At 33.8% G+C, this 18,282-nt stretch overlaps 1 protein-coding gene across 2 annotated transcripts in view; it reads right to left on the bottom strand.

Moving 5' to 3' along the window:
• The window catches only part of LOC143241298 (latrophilin Cirl-like), a 121,484-nt gene that overhangs the window by 76,513 nt on the left and 26,689 nt on the right, over window positions 1–18,282 (bottom strand). For both annotated transcript variants that reach the window (XM_076484765.1, XM_076484766.1), the window contains exon 2: window positions 1,979–2,108. In XM_076484765.1, coding sequence (XP_076340880.1) covers window positions 1,979–2,060 — 82 coding nt within the window. In that variant the 5' untranslated portion in view covers window positions 2,061–2,108. The remainder of the gene's footprint in view (window positions 1–1,978; window positions 2,109–18,282) is intronic.

An 18,282-nucleotide genomic window follows, 5' to 3' on the forward strand; every position in this document is an offset into this window, starting at 1 on the left:
AATACATTATTTATTACACTTTAAGAATACATAGTACTATATTTAGTTAGAAAAGGTCTAAAAAGTATGGCATTTTAAACTGTTTTTTGAAATAATTTATCCTAGAAATGCAGCTTAAAACACTCCGTAAAAATCTTTGGACGTTTAATAGATGTTTAACGCTGAAACGACTGAAATAATAAATCTTATATACAACACGCACACACATATATATATATATATGTATATGTATACGATTTATAAGTTGGTGTAGATATCCTATTGGATACAATATTATTCCATACGATTCTCCCAAATCAGAATTCTGTATTCAGAAAGTTTGTTCGAAAAAATGGAGTTTCCAGGAACGAAACGACTGTGGGTTAGCTGTAGTTTCAGGTTACTCTTGTAACTAACTATAACCATTAGAAGTTCAACTTTACAGGAATATTCAAGAAAGAGACAACATACAAAAGAAATAAGCTACTTGTTTGCTCATGATTAAAATAATCGTGACTTGTATTATTATTATTTGATTCTAATAGTTTCAAAATTTTCTAACTTTTGACATTGAACTTTCTCAGCCATAATAAAAGTGTTGACAATCATTTAAAGAGTAATACAGTTGAAATAACTACAATGTTCTGGCTAACTTATCATGGTAATATAGTGCATGAAACTTTTGTCATACTTTATGTTGTAATATAGTATTAAAATGTTTTACATAATTCATCATTATGAAATCAGTACCTAAAATTATATTGTGTATCATTGCAGTATATAATACCTAAAAATGTTTTACATAACTTGTCGTTATAAGGCCTGAAAATATTTATAATAATTTATTGTCTTGTAGTATAGCACATAAATCGTTTAGCATAATGTATCGTCTTGTAGTGTAGTACCTAAATCGTTTAGCATAATTTATCGTATTGTAGTATATTACTTTTAGCATATTTATTGTCTTGTAGTATAAAACTTTTAGCATAATTTATCGTCTTGTTGTATATTACTTTTAGCATATTTATTGTCTTGTAATATAAAACTTTTAGCATAATTTATCGCCTTCTAATATAGTACTTAAACTGTTTAGCATAACTTATCATTGTAGTTTAGTACACAAAACATGTTCCCTACTTTATTATTGTAATGCTGTACTTTAAACATTTTACATAAATTTCCACTGTAATACAGTACCTATAGCATTTTACATAACTTATCGTTGTAACGTAGTACCAAATACTTCACATAATGCATCGTTGTAATGTAGCACGTCAACATTTAACATAATTTTTCGTTGTAGTGTAGTACCTAAAAACGTTTTGCTCAACTTATTGTCCTAACTTAGTACCTAAAAACGTTTAGCATAATTTATTACTGTGGTATAATAGCTGAACATGCTATCCATTATTTTCCGTTGTGATAACGAGATTTGCTTCCCAGTACTTTGTTTAAGAAAGTTCTTTTGAGAAACATTTGTAGAGCACATCTATGATTTCATAAGACTACCGCCTTCGGTCTGGCAACGGAATCAATCGATATGACCCACACCTCAAGAAAATCCTCTACCGTCAGTAAACAAGATATTCTGTACCACCACCCGTCAGTAACAGCGTAGAAAATCGTGACTGCTATTCTCTCCTATTGATACACTTTGAAAAAAAAAAATAACAAAATAATTTATCAGAAGGAAATGAGATGGAGAAAACCGCAGGAACGTGGCACAATCACTATCGCTTATGTAATCTGCCAAACTGTATTTTTGAAAATTTCAGTGAAATAACATGCAACATATATACATTTATATATGTTGTGAAATTAGATGAAGGAAAGCAATTAACGTCTAGACTCATATTGTCTGATATACTTATAAGTAAGTGGCGCATAATTATGGATGATAAGAATCATTTAAAAAAATGAACATACAGAATGTTTGCCAAATTAGTGACTTAACGTAATTATCACAAGGTTTGTTTATTTTCTCAAAATGTTATCTTACCTCCACGTCTAGTCGCCGCTTCCATCAGTAACTCTGCAATCACAAACAGTATTGTCCACTGTCTTCGGAGGTAAGCGGCCATCTTGATCAGTCCAGTTGTTCTGTTATTATTCTTTCACAAAATGGCGAGCTGAGAGACACGAATGAAACAATTAGAAACTCACTGGTATCTCTTTTAAAAATATAGTTAAATAAATATTAGCAACTTCTTCTGTTTCAAAGCGTATTAATTCTATTTAGCGTTACGTTGAAATATTTCTTAAGCTTTAATATTTACGTTGTTTATTTACGAAAACAACAGAATATGCTAATTTTGTTTGTAAATTATTTCTAAACCAACGCTACTTGGTGATTATGCCATAGGAATGTATATTAGAGCTGGAATATAGATAACATATATTTAAAACTCTTTCGTAACTGCACACATGTTTTTCTTCATATAAATGTAAGTAACAAAATTACTATTGCACATGCTACTGTCCTTAGATTTTTTTCAACATTGGTTAATCAGCTGATCTCTTAATGCTAACTCTATAATAAAATCTTACATTTATACGTGAGAATAGACTACATTTTGATTAACGGAGAAATAACAAATTCCCTTCTGTGCTGAAATCTGCCAGTTTCTGTAAATGAAAAATAAAGGATGCTCCTGGTTCGGAGACTTAGTTTACTTTTCTGTTTTAGGCTTAGCTCAGCTCTGATTCGAGACAGTAAGTGAATGTGATGTGAGTGTATTGGGCTTTTTTTTTTGAAGCTATAAAGCAGTAATTCCCAAACTTTTTAATCTTAGGATCTCTTAATGTGAGCAAAAACGTATGAGGCCTCCAACCCATAAAAATGCTTTGAAATATGATTTTAAAATTCTCCCCACCACTTTAGCACGGAGATTGAAAAACGGCGCTGCAGTAAAAAACGATAACATCTTCTTTCAGCATAATGTATCATTTAATTAATTCAACATGATTTTTATTGGTTTTCGGCCCATTTTTTGGGCTTCCACTTGGGGAAACATTTCTTTAGAGTGCTACAGGAAGCCAGTGGAACCGTTATACACAGATCCTCATGGTAGTAATTAAGTTCATTCAGAGATGTGAAGGAATTGCTGAAACATTCATTATAAAATGTTCAATAAAAGTTCATTTGACATTGTAAATTCTATTGTGGAGTGGCTTTAATCATAAGTTTTATCCTAAGCCCTATAAACAACTCTTATGCTATTAACCATATACTGACTAAACATCTGTAGGTTTGAGAACTTTAATGACCTGCAACTGCCTGTTGAGAGAAAAGGAAACAACGTTTCTAAATAGGTCTCACTCAGTAGAGAAATTAAAGCAGTATCTCCTTTTCTTTCAACAAGCATTTGCAGGCCATTAAAGTTCTCAAACCTATTATATATAATCTGCCTCAAATTTCACTGTAACGACAGGTTAAGTATTTTATTCAATAAAACTACAGACTTAGAGACAAAAATCAAAATACATAAAACTGAACAATAGTTGGTTTCTAAATAATTTATATAGCGAAGTCTAATTGAACAACTGAAACTGTAACTACAATTTACGTTAAATGTCAGAAAATGTAAGTTTATTCCAACGAGTGAAATTTCAAATATAGAATTTCCTATTCTTAAGTTTCGTGTTTCCAGGGGTTTTATTACCTTGACGAGTTCAAATCTACCAAGTTTCTATAGGTTTCTCCAGTCCTATCAAGGGCTCATATTAAGAGTAATAAAGCTCTTTCGTAATGATGCAATGAATGCTTAAGGAAATACGTAAATTAGCTTCCTTTTCCCGTCATTAAATCTTAGATAGGGTTTCTCGTATTAAACATTTTTGCTGTAATCAGAGAAGGCCGTAAGCATCAATTAGTTTTATATTTGACACTTCAGTCGAAATGATTAAAGAAAGCAGTGATTTACAGTTACTCTTGTAATGAATGACTAAGAAACTTTTATTGGTGTAAAATATCTGACAAAAAGAATTATATAACAACAAAAGTAATTTTGACAGTTGCATATAGTTTGTTGACCTTTAGAAAAATAATTTAAATTGCCCTGATACAAAAACAGCAAAAAATAATTCTACTATTTGAAATAAAGCTTTGCAAACTTTCTACAGCATTTGGCCTGGCATAGCCAGGTGGTTAAGGCACTCGACTTGTAATCCAAGGGTTGCGGGTTCAAATCCCCGTCACACAAAACATGCCCGTCCTTTCAGCCGTGGGGACGTTATAATGTACGTTCAATCCCACTATTCGTTAATGAAAGAGTAGCCCAAGAGTTGGCGGTGGGTGGTGATGACTAGCTCTCTTTCCTCTAGTCTTACACTGCTAAATTAGAGACGTCTTCCGCAGATAGCTCTCGTGTAGCTTTACGCGAAATTCAAAACAAACCAAATCTACAGCGTTTAACCAGAACTTAACTGCATAACCTCTCGTTTACAATTTTTGTCTTAAATTTTATGCTGATGCAAAACTTAATGCATATACATGAATTTACTTTAGTATATAATGTTAATTATTTCGAGATTTCCTTCCATGTATGCTTCTTCTTCGAATGTTATATGATTGTTTGTTTGTTTTGAATTTCGCGCAAAACTACTCGAGGGCTATCTCCGCTAGTCGTCCCTAGTTTAGCAGTGTAAGACTAGAGGGAAGGCAGTTAGTCATCACCATCCACCGCCAACTCTTGGGCTACTCTATTACCAACGAATAGTGGGATTGACCAACACATTATAACGCTCCTACGGCTGAAAGAGCAAGTATGTTTGACGCTACGGGGATTCGAACCCGCGATCCTCGAATTACGAGTCGAACGCTTTAACCCATCTGACCATGCTGGGCCCAATCTTATATGAACAGGGTGAACTAATGTACATTGCTCCAAGTCCTGGCAAGCAATATTTATTTTAAAATCTTAACCATTGAAACTTAAAATTCTACACAAAATAAAATAATTATAAAAAGGTATTTTAATTATTACCAGGAATATGAGGCCAATCATTAATATTTTAATAGATAATAAAATATTTGGGGCTTCTTACTTCTGCCTCACCCTGTAAATAGCCGTATATAGCATCAATAATAACTTAACTCCATCCGTATTTTTGCAGCAGAAGAGAATTTCTGTTAATCAGTCATTGTGTTAAAACATAATGGTTGATAACATGTGTTTACTATAAACCAAAATGTGTGATTTATCGTTCAAACACCAGATTGAGATACAACAAGCTATACCGATACAATTTGACATTTCAGACTATCCGAACTTTTACTGAATACTAGTCGTTACAATATGACGTTTCAGGCTATCAAGGTTTTTATGGAATGTTAATTGTTACGATCTGACATTTCAGACTATCGAGACTTTTATTGAATATTAGCCGTTACAATCTGACATTTCAGATTATGAAGGTTTTTCATGAAATGTTAACCGTTACGATCTGACATTTCAGACTATCGAGGTTTCTATGGAATGTTAACCGTTACAATCTGACATGTCAGGTTATCGAGGATTTTATGGAATGTTAACCTTTACGATCTGACATTTCAGACTATCGAGGTTTCTATGGAATGTTAACCGTTACGATATGACATTTCAGGCTATCAAGGCTTTTATGGAATGTTAACCGTTACGATATGACATTTCAGGCTATCAAGGTTTTTATGGAATGTCAACCGTTACGATATGACATTTCAGGTTATCGAGGTTTTTATTATGTTTTACTCGTCATGCCTCGGATACTTGAATTTTGAAATTATTTTTTATAAGTAACGTACTCACAATGATTACATGATTTTAGTTTAAATCTATGTATTTGTTTGGAGCAAAGTATTGCCTAGGTAAATTTCAGTACCTATTTCTTATGTACAAACACATACATATATCACTTTAGTCTATTACATTCATTTCCATTGTCCATAGTGACTTTAGAATAGATTTTAATTTACGTCCTGTGTCTAAAAGGTCATGATATCTGTACAAACATTTTTAATACGTTCTAGATTATTGTTCTTCCACGATGATTTACGACGATTGAAATATATCACTCCTTCGAGGACAGAGCCAAACCTACTTCGAACTACACACACAGGGTATTAACACACTCATTTATTTCCCTTTGTCATTCTGTGAAACCTGTCCAGATTTTCTCAATTTAGTTTGCAACAAGACAAAAGAAAATTATTTCTAGATTTGTATTGTAGACACCTTATAAGTAGCTAAGTCAATTTCTGCGTCTTTCAAAGTGTTAATGGTGTTATATTTATTTTATAAATGTCAGTTATGTTGGAAAGAGAATGGTGAGGAAAATTTCTGTCCATTTATCAACGGTTGCATATGGAGAATCCCTGAATATGTGTAAACTTATTATGTCTTAGGTAGTACATAGGTTTAATAAGAAACAACTGTTGGAAAACTACCTGTTGAATTTTCATTAATTAATCGTGCTATAGATTACCTGCACATCACGGGCACGATAACGTTTGATATACGCTAAAGAAACCAGTAAATATTTTTACTAACCGTCATGAACAGTTGATCAATATTTGTCCTTCATATACATGAACATGTCTTAAATAAATCTAATAATTGCTTTAATTCTAAATCAAAATATTCAAATCTTTGTAAATGTTTTGTTTCAAAACCTTTCAAAGAACTATATTTATGAATAAACTATGCAAGTGCTATTTTTTTTATATTGTGGCGACAGATGATAAATTAATATATATGTGTTGAGTAAAATACATGCGATATTGATGTTATATATATATTTGGCTTCATTAAGTTGCTGTTTAGTTCTGATTTACGTAATAAGTTATCCGTTTAAAACACCACGTTAACAGAAATTAAACTTTTTTAGAAACTCCTTCTAAGAATTAGTCTCTCTTAGCTTTGCCTCTGTTCTGTTTAAATAAAAAGAAAATGTAATATCAAAACGCAGATAAGTTATTTTTAAACTAATTAAAGACGTTCCCTTTGTAAAACATTGATACCTAAATACAACGTGCTGTCTTTCTATATTTAATTATATCATTAACATCTTACTAATAGTGTGTTCCTAAATACTGGGCACATGCCGACCAATCGAAGAATCACTAAGACCTTTAGTTATGAACACTTATGTTTCTTACGTGGATTTATTTGCAGGAGCAAGATTTTTATCCGCAACATATCGGCTCATAGAATGGATCCGAGTTTGTTTTTCACGCAGAACATATAGTCCATAGTTCCGTCATCTCTTCACCGATTTGAAATCTGATTGCAGTTTTTTACCCAAGAAGTCAAAACCTTTCCATTAATTTATTTGACAACGTCCAAGATTTCGTATATTAATTTACTCCAACCATGAATTAAACAAATAACGTTTGAGGATAAGCTGGTAAAGATCCTGATAAGTTGTAAAAATTAAATGGCGTATGCGCGCATCCCATGTCTGATACTGCTGGCGCACAAAAATATAGCAAATGATAATAATAATGGTAAAACACCTTATAGAGTAAATTACTCTATTCTTATCTAAATAAATTAAAGTGTTGTGACTATTAGGACCCCTCCTATTTAAATACTGGCCCGGCATGGCCAAGCGTGTTAAGACGTTCGACTCGTAATCCGAGAGTCGCGGGTTCGAATCCCGGTCGCACCAAACGTGCCCGCCATTTCAGCTGTGGGGGCGTTATAATGTTACCTGTCAATCCCACTATTCGTTGGTAAAAGAGTAGCCCAAGAGTTGGCAGTGGGTGGTGATGACTAGCTGCCTTCCCTCTAGTCTTACACTGCTAAATTAAGGACGGCTAGCGCAGATAGCCCTCGAGTAGCTTTGCGCGAAACTCAAAACAAACAAACAAACTATTTGAATATATTGCCGTATATATTAAATTAAGGACTTTGACTATAAGCAGTCTTTAGTCAAAAACTTCAGTTCGGCGACGGACAACAGGCTGTCTGTTATGAGGATATAAGCTAATATCACTGGCATCTAACTATTTAATAAAATTGTTATGTACACGTTGCATTAACCACTAATTATATCTCTCAAGACTATCAGAAAATGAAAAATAATTAACCATTAACAGCAGTTAGAATACAACGTATGTTCGATCTTTCACGTCTGTATATATATATATATGCGTGTATTTGCTCAAGCTTGAGTAATCAGATATGTTTTTAACTTTTTTTACCTTTGACCCGTACTATATCAATTCGATTATACGCAGACTTTGTCTGTCAAGATGAGATTTTAGAAAAACGAAAGGCCTAAAAATCTGTTGAAAATACATCACGAGACTTGCTGCGATTCCAATTTCTTCTACTTTTTATGTGTGTGTGTGAAAACATCTGTTGATTTCGAGGTGTGGTTGGAAGCTTGTTAACCTTCGGTTGACAGAATTTTCTTCTGTAACCATACCCTTCACTTCGAGAATGAGGGCGTTACACCGGAATGAGCTGGGGTGTGGTTTCGAAGCCTGTTGTTGTCCTTAACGCTCTACTGTGCGAGTTTTTCCGCTTCCATGGAGAGCATTAAAGGTTCCATTCATCAAAACGCTGTTTTCTGAACCTGCATCGTTTAGTGCAGTATATTTTCCTTTTCTTAGGAAAATCATGTTGTATAATATTCAGTCACATGTCTACTTATTATAATATTCTAAAGTCTAATATTCGCGATAACCTTCAGTCATAAGACTACTCGTCACCACATCACCTTGTCTTAGCTTTGCGACAACCTTTAGTCATAAGGCTACTCGTCACGACATTGCCTTGTCTAATCTTTGCGATAATCTATAGTCATAAGTCTACTCATCATGACACTACCTTCTCTAATCTTCGCGATAATCTTCAGCCAAGGGTACTTCTAAAGACATTGTATCATCTTATCTTCGTGATAACCTTCAGTCATACGTCTACACGTCGCAACATTGCCTTGTCTATTGTTCATAAAATCGCCAGGAAGAAGTTGTTTGTTTGTTTCGGAATTTCGCGCAAAGCTACTCGAGGGCTATCTGTGCTAGCCGTCCCTAATTTAGCAGTGTAAGACTAGAGGGAAGGCAGCTACTCATCACCACCCACCGCCAACTCTTGGGCTACTCTTTTACCAACGAATAGTAGGATTGACCGTTACATTATAACACCCCCACGGCTAAAAGGGCGAGCATGTTTGGTGCAACGGGGATTCAAAACCGCGACTCTCAGATTAAGAGGCAAACGCTTTAACCCACCTGGCCATGCCGGGCCAAGAAGGAGTTGTTAAACACAGATCTTGTGGTGCTATGGTTCGCACCTAGGCACCATGTTATCGTATAAGTATTTTAAAAACTGCTCAAATGTTTATCATTTCTTTCAATTGCAGTGAAAATACTGTAGATTGTTTGTTGTTTTTTTTCAAATATTCTTCTTTGTAAAAAAGTAGTGCTTTATAGAGACTAAAATAAAGTTATGCAATATTTGTACATAATTTCAATGAATTGAAATAATTCTGTGATATTTATTTTAAAAAATGTTTTATTCAAAATTTTGTATTTAACGTGCATCATTTGTAATCATTCATTTAACTACTGTTGTTATCCTTTTTAGGTTCCAAGTTCATGCATTTTCAAAGCTGAATCGTTAAATTACCATACCTATAAATAATTTAAAAATTTAAAAATCACATTTTGTTTAAAATTATCCACGTTTTAGACATAAATAAGTGTATAGTTTCGAAATTTAAGAAAAAGGGCATTCCTACCAATGTTTGTTTTCGTTAAATATATATTTAAAAATGCATGTAACTTATACTGTTAAATGTGTATTACGAAATTCCCGCCTTTTACCTAAATTTGTAGAAAATTCTCGAGTATAAGAATAAACAATATATGTTTTACGAAAACATTAGCGTGTTATTGGGCCAACTAAAATTTCTAGAACCTCCCCTTAACGTTTATAAACCAGTGCGCCTAGAGACATTATTGCATTGTTGGTATACTGTCGGTATACAATAAGTTCAGAAGTGAAAAGTCGGCTTGTAAAAGGCATGATACCAGCGAATAATACAGAGCTAGCTAGTTCCCTGTTAAGTGGATCGTATCTACGTTATTTGGAATTAGTTCGCTCATCGTGAACTCTGGTAATATATCAAGAAAGTTCCAGATCATTAGAAAACATAACATTATTTGTAACTTTGTAAACCCTTTGTATGTAAATCATTATTTGTGTTAATTGTATTATAATAACCGTTATTACAAATTGTATTGTTATTTGTTTATTAAAATATATTTGTATTTAAAAGGAAAAATGTGTGTAAGAACCTTGATGGCAAACATTATAAAATTGACACATCTCCGTATTCAATTAACTTTTAAATTTTAATTTATTGTTTCATGCTATTTGAAATCATAATACGTAACATAATAAATTGGAGACTCATCCTGGATAAATTATAATACATAACATGCTTATGTTACAGACTAACCTTCTACATAATCTCTTAATCACTAGTTTGGCATCAGATTCATGTCAAAAAAGTTTCCTGAATCTTTGTCGTATGAAGTCCAGACGCTTTAAATCACATTATTTTTCGTCTAAACTTCGTGCACCAAATTAATTGTGGGTGACTAATAATTCAGGAGTCACAAAACATTTAAACAACAATACCATGAGCATTGTAATTAAACATCCTGATGAATTATTTCAGCCAATTAATTTTTATCAATCGATTACACCGAACTTTGTACAAGGCAAAAACATAAAACTGTTAAGTGTACTGCAATAGGTGCCCCCGCCACCTGTTGTGAACGGCTTAAAACAGATAGATATTTTGAATGTTGAACTGATTATTTCAAAAATATGACGATTTAATTATGCAAAACGTTTTCTATGTGTTGTGTTCAAGGAAGAACAAAAAGTATAAGACCCGACAACTGTTGTGACATCACACTTCATGAGCATAAAGCTTTGAAAATACGTTTGCGTGTGCCGAACTAATATATAGTTCTTCATTAAGCAAAATGTGTCTAAACCTTTGTCTACTTTAATTAGCGTGAGATACGGTGTGGACGCAAAAACCGTTTGATGTTTTTTTATCCAAACGAAGTCAAAATAAGCTCATAAACAGAACTGCACCACAAGAGACAGGCCAGAAAGCTTGTAATTATTTTGAAGTAAAATCGTCTAGCTTTTCAAAACTTAAAATTGAATGAACCCATTGTTATGAACATAATCTATTATTAAATCCGTAAACATTATAGTGTTTGCTATTTCTAAAGTCACAGACGGACAAACACGTAAAATTAGTTACTTGTCCCAATGGCCGCAGCGCTAGACGATGACTCAAACACTTAAACTAAAATTAATTTCCTCGAGCCACTCCTTTCCTTGTTCAGTCTCCCCCTAGATCAGCATTTTTAGTGTTTTCTCGTAAAAGTTTCATCATTCACGGGTGGGAAATCAGGAGACGACAACGCGCTGACCATCCTGAGACGTCTACGATTCCTGCTCCGAACTCTGTTTCGTAAAATCCGGTATACAGTTTCTCTCACATTATCAGATCAACAAAACGCCTACTATGAGTTGTGGTCGGTGTTGTGAAAATCTAAAAGGATTAGATTTCGTCCATAATAATAAGTCCTTTCGTACAGAGGCGAAACAAACCTGAAAGAGTATCAAACGCCTTGCACGTGAACTTGAAAGCGTCGCTTATAGATTTTGATCTGAGCTGTGAATTAAATTCGTCATTACATGTATAATAGATCAATGGAACTACTAAGCAGTTGTCATTTTATTTATATGTGTACGCACAGGCGTACAGTGATCCTATATTTCACGTATCATAGTTTTATATACACATATATATATATTCTCCCTGCCAGAACTCAGATAAAGAATTATTCTTATAACCTCAGATATAATCAGTCCATACTCAATGCGACATATTATTTTGTTGTATGTAGGAGCTCGTAAACGATGATAGTTAGGCTTTAAAATAGGGTCGACTACAGCTTCTCAAAGTATTCGGTAACTAGTGTTTTTATCAACTCTATGTGTTCACGTGTATTTGAGGGTATAATACTTCAGAGTACTTCAATTTATGAGTACGTGTAAACCTTGATTTCCAGTTATTTAGGGCGCGTTTCTAATTATAAACTAATACTTACCTGTTTAGCTTTATCCCCTTTTCAGCAATAGACAACCCAATCGACAAGTAAGAATGGTATAACGCAATCCGATATAACTCATTGCTTCAGTGAAAATAAATATTGTCTATTTTCTAAACGCTGACACTGATCCCGTCTCGGAAGGTCTGATGTTTCATGTAGCATGGTTATTTAACGTTGTATCAAACCTACATCAATACCAACTTGCTCGTGCCTGTCTCATTGCTGTAACATGTAGCATGGTTATTTAACGTTGAATCCAAGCTACATCAATACCAACTTTCTCGTGCTCGTCTCACCTCACTCACATGTAGCATGATTAGTTAACGTTGAATCCAAGTTACGTTAGTACCAACTTGCTCGTGCTCGTCTCACCTCACTCACATGTAGCATGGTCACTTATTGCTGAAGCAAGTATATCATGTCCTAAAATCTCTATTGTCGAAAACTGCTAAAAATGTATTTAAATCAGCCAATATCTAAATATAAAATGACAATAAATAACGTACGAAAGCACTTTACATTTGAAAAATAAAACTGCTACATACATGATAAAGATTAGACAATATTTATGCAAACGAAGTCTGCGAAAAAGGTTTAATATTCGAGATTAAGATTAGAAAGTTATTTAATGGGTTTTCCAAGAGTAAAAGATGTATTATGCTATAGTAGGATCTTCTATTTTATAAGTTTCTATCAATTATAAAATTCCTTACAAATTTATCCGCAAAAATACGCAGGGAACAATAGATAGATGTATATAAAAAAAAAAGAGTTCTTGCGTCTAATAAAAATATATTTGATCTATCTGAACTCTAGTGTCTTAGTTTATTTCGAGAGTTGTGAAAATACTAAAACAAGCTTTGAAAGTGGCAATACGGAACAATTGTGCTTTTCTTTTAAATAATATGTTTTTTTTATATATTCAACTATTTGAAAACAGACTTTGAATTTGTAATTCATTTCGTTCCTGGTTTCGCTAAATTCAAGAAAATGTTGATGAAAATCTCCAAAGCAAATGATTTATAAATCACTATATACACTTTACTAGTCGTAAGATACGAATAGTTTGTTTGTTTTGAATTAAGCACAAAGCTACACAATGGGCTATCTGTGTTCTGCCCACCAGGGGTATCGAAACCCTGTTTTTAGTGTGTAAGTCCGCAGACATACCGTTGTGACACGAATAGTTATTATGAGACAAAATAATTACACGTTTTACATACTGATCTCGTTATTAATTTTAAATGACTTCAACTTGATTTTTCAACTTGATGCGACACATGAACGGGAGACTCTTGAATTTCAGGTATAGATGCTTTTAGTGACAAAAGAAAAGATATTCAATTTGCAACATTGTCCGTCATAAAGTCTTTTTCTGTCTTTGAATCGAATTACAGGACTGACTAGGTTCAGGAACACCGCAGCGTGAACCCTGGGCCTCCCGATTCGTAGCCCGATACGTTGTTAATTAGTTCACCCCGGCAAAAGTGAATAGATGAATAATTCCTTTATATCTCTCACTAATGTGATTTATTTGGCTAATAATAGTGACACGAATTTACAAACTTAACTTAATGATTTGTAGCTTAGTAATAAAAAAATAAATTCATTGTTGTTTTCTTGTTATTCTTTTTACTTCTAAATTGATTTTAAAGCAGCTAATCGATGGTAAAAGAGTAGCCCAAGAGTTGGCGGCGGGTAATAATGACTAGCTACCTTTCTTTTAGTCTTTCACTGCTAAAATAAAGACGGCTAGCGCAGATAGCCCTTGGGTAAATTCAAAACAAACCAAACCATTCAAGCATCTAAAAACCTGACTTTCCCTGGTCTAAAACATGGACCGACTTCCGATAAAGAAGAGGACCTAATAGCTCATAGGGCAATAGTCTGCGAATATAAAATGTTCAGATATTGTAATAATTTATTATATTTCTGATATCTTAATATCATAAAATCATTAAACCACTGTACAATAATATGTTTGAGACGCTCAGTGTCTTACCTTCACTCTGTAATATGCAGTACTTCAAAGTAACTGCAGAGACTTAGGTTTCATCTTTAACAGAGCTAGATAAGGCCTTATGGTTAGGGTCCTGGACTCGCAAAATACGGATTCGCCACTGAACGTGCTCGCCTTTTCAGCTCTGAGAGCATTATGATGTATTAGTCAATCCCATTATATATTGGTAAAGAGTAGCCCAAGAAATGGTGATGGTTGGTGTTGACTAGCTTTTTACTCGCTGGTCTATCGTTTCTAAATTCGGGATGGCTGGTGCAGATAACCCTCGAGTAGTTTAGCATAAAATTCAAGGAAACAGTCAAATCTCTTGAACAGAATTGTGATTAAAAGATCGGTCCGTTTATGTATTGAATATTGTACATTTCTTGGAGTTAATTTTGCTTTAAGTTTGACACACTTAAATATACTTTCATCATGCAACAATCCACGTTCAGAATTTAAATGAGTATCGATAAATCACTCAATATTCAAGGTTCTTTCACTTAGTCCGTTTCCTTCCACATACATAGAGGTTTTGCTAAATTATTAAATAAAGAAAATATACTGTAAATAGCTCTCTGGTTATGTTATAAAATACGCGAATAGGCAAAACCTTTACTTTCAAGGCAGCCATTGTCTACTGACAGTAACTTGTATTTCAGTATATACATCACGTCAACACTGTATGATGCATTATTTAAAAAAAGATACAATAGACTCAGCGTTTGTATAAACACCTGCCATAGAAATGGCTCCAGTATTCCTTGATACTTTTAATAAAGGGCAGACACAATATTTGCATTAACAGTTTCCATAGAAACAGCTCTAATTAACCTTGACACTATACACAGGTGATAAATGTATCACATCGTTTGTATCAGCTGTTGTAACAGCACCAGTAGCTGTCAGTTCGGAAAGACCAAAAACAGAGGTCAGCTAGAACGGACTGACACGAATAAGTTAACAACACTTTAGCGACAGATAAACACCGTTTATTCAGCAGAGCACTCCAGTTAAAAAAAACGGAAGAAACACATACCTCTGAAATTGAATATGGATAATGGAATAATAAGTGAACTTAAACCAAAAGCTATTACGCTAAAATCAGTAGTTTATGTATTATACGTCATATAGTTAAATAAACGAATGGTTCCATAAGTGTTTTTTTTTACCACTTCTTTCCCCTTAAAGGGACTATGCCAAGGAAATATTTACTATGCAAATAAAAAGAATGTCGGAATTGTGCTATGATAATCAGTAGGGAAAATAAACATTTATCACACAAGGAGGAACAAAAAACAAAAGATTGAAGCTTGAAAGTTTGATTTGTTTTGAATTTCGCGCAAAGCTACACAAGGGCTATCTGCGCTAGCCGTCCCTAATTTAGCAGTGTAAAACTAGAGGGAAGGAAGCTTTAATAATTGTTGTTGTTTTTGAATTAAGCACAAAGCTACACAATGGGCTATCTGTGCTCTGCCTACCACGGGTATCGAAACCCGGTTTTTAGCATTGTAAGTCCGCAGACATACCGCTGAGCCACTGGGAGGGCAGCTTTGATAGAGTAAAGCGAATCTGTTACGATTCACATATAAATAACAAATATTCTCACTGCCAACTCTTGGGCTATTTCAGAATATTGGTTATTTATCTGCGAATCATAACAGTTTCGCTTCACTCTATCAAAAGATAAGTCAAACTGTAACAGAATTGTTGTGTGTTTAACTGGTATTGCTCATAACAAAATTAATTTCCTATGAACTTACTGGTTCTAATTTTTACATCTGACAATGGTGCAAATAACGTATCTGCAAAAAACGGAAAAATAACTTATAATCTACGACAGTCGTATACTTCAACACTTCTAGTAACTTATAATCTACACCAATGGTATACTTCTCCACATCTAGTAACTTATAATCTACGACAATGGTATACTTCTCCACATCTAGTAACTTATAATCTACGACAATGGTATACTTCAACACTTCTAGTAACTTATAATCTACGACAATGGTATACTTCTCCACATCTAGTAACTTATAATCTACGACAATGGTATACTTCTCCACATCTAGTAACTTATAATCTACGACAATGGTATACTTCTCCACATCTAGTAACTTATAATCTACGACAATGGTATACTTCAACACTTCTAGTAACTTATAATCTACGACAATGGTATACTTCTGCACATCTGTTTTCAAATAGTTGAAAACATAAAAACATATCATTTGAAGAAAAAGCATAATTGTTCCGTATTGCCACTTCCAAAGCTTGTTTTAGTATTTTCACAAGTCTCGAAATAAAGATAAGACACTAGAGTTCAGATAGATCAACTATATTTTTATCAGACGCAAGAGCTCTTTTTTTATACATCTATCTATTGTTCGCTGCGTATTTTTGCGGATGAATTTGTAAGGAATTTTATAACTGATAGAAACTTATAAAATAGAAGAGCCTACTATACCATAATGTATCTTTTACTCTTGAAAAACCCATTAAATAACTTTCTAATTTTAATCTCGAATATTAAACCTTTTTTGCAGACTTCGTTTGCATAAATATTGTCTAATCTTTATCATGTATGTAGCAGTTTTATTTTTCAAACTAAAGTGCTTTCGTACGTTCTTCATTATCATGTTATATTTAGATATAAGTTGATTTAAATACATTTTGAGTAGTTTTCAACAATAGGGATTATAGGATATGATACACTTGGTTTCAGCAATAACTAACCATGCTATACGTGAGTGCGGTGAGACGAGCACGAGCAAGTTGGTATTGATGTAGCTTGGATTCAACGTTAAGTAACCATGCTACATGTCACCCCAGTGAGACGAGCACGAGAAAGTTGGTATTGATGTATTTTGGTTTCAATACTAACTAATCATGTTACATTTCACATCAGTGAGACGAGCACGAGCAAGTTAGTATTGATGTAGCTTGGATTTAACGTTAACTAACCATGCTACATGTCACTGCAGTGAGACGAGCACGAGAAAGTTGGTATTGATGAAGCTTTAGTTCAACGTTAACTAAACATGCTACATGTCACCGCAGTTTAGACGAGCACGAGAAAGTTGGTATTGATGTATTTTGGGTTCAATACTAACTAACCATGTTACATTTCACATCAGTGAGACGAGCACGAGCAAGTTGGTATTGATGTAGCTTGGATTCAACGTTAACTAACCATGCTACATGTCACCGCAGTGAGACGAGCACGAGAAAGTTGGTATTGATGTATTTTGGGTTCAATACTAACTAACCATGTTACATTTCACATCAGTGAGACGAGCACGAGCAAGTTGGTATTGATGTAGCTTGGATTCAACGTTAACTAACCATGCTACATATCACCCCAGTGAGACGAGCACGATAAAGTTGGTATTGATGTATTTTGGGTTCAATACTAACTAACCATGTTACATTTCACATCAGTGAGACGAGCACGAGCAAGTTGGTATTGATGTAGCTTGGATTCAACGTTAACTAACCATGCTACATGTCACCCCAGTGAGACGAGCACGATAAAGTTGGTATTGATGTATTTTGGGTTCAATACTAACTAACCATGTTACATTTCACATCAGTGAAACGAGCACGAGCAAGTTGGTATTGATGTAGCTTGGATTCAACGTTAACTAACCATGCTACATGTCACCCCAGTGAGACGAGCACGAGCAAGTTGGTATTGATGTTCCAGAATTGTTGTGTGTTTAACTGGTACTGCTCATAACAAAATTAATTTCCTATGAACTTACTGGTTTTAATTTGTACATCTGACAATGGTGCAAATAACATATCTGCAAAAAATGGAAAAATAACTTATAATCTACGACAGTGGTATACTTCTCCACATCTAGTAACTTATAATCTACGACAATGTTATACATCTGCACATCTAATAACTTACAATCTACAATAATGGTATACTTCTCCATATCTTGATTTTTTTTTTAATAAACGTGAAGTTACAATATATTTATGTTTGAGTTAAAAAGATTTTGTTCGCTACCTTCCCGTGATATCCTTAAACACTAGAAAACCGTGAAGTTATTAGATTTTTGATTCTCCGCAGTTTTCTGTAGTGTTTTTTCTATCGGTGAGTTTGGTAGACATAACTTTTAGGGGTGCAAAAGAATGGTTCTTTAAGCTAATGAGTGCA

This window comes from Tachypleus tridentatus, chromosome 2, assembly GCF_004210375.1.
Source record: "Tachypleus tridentatus isolate NWPU-2018 chromosome 2, ASM421037v1, whole genome shotgun sequence".
Lineage (NCBI taxonomy): Eukaryota > Metazoa > Arthropoda > Merostomata > Xiphosura > Limulidae > Tachypleus > Tachypleus tridentatus.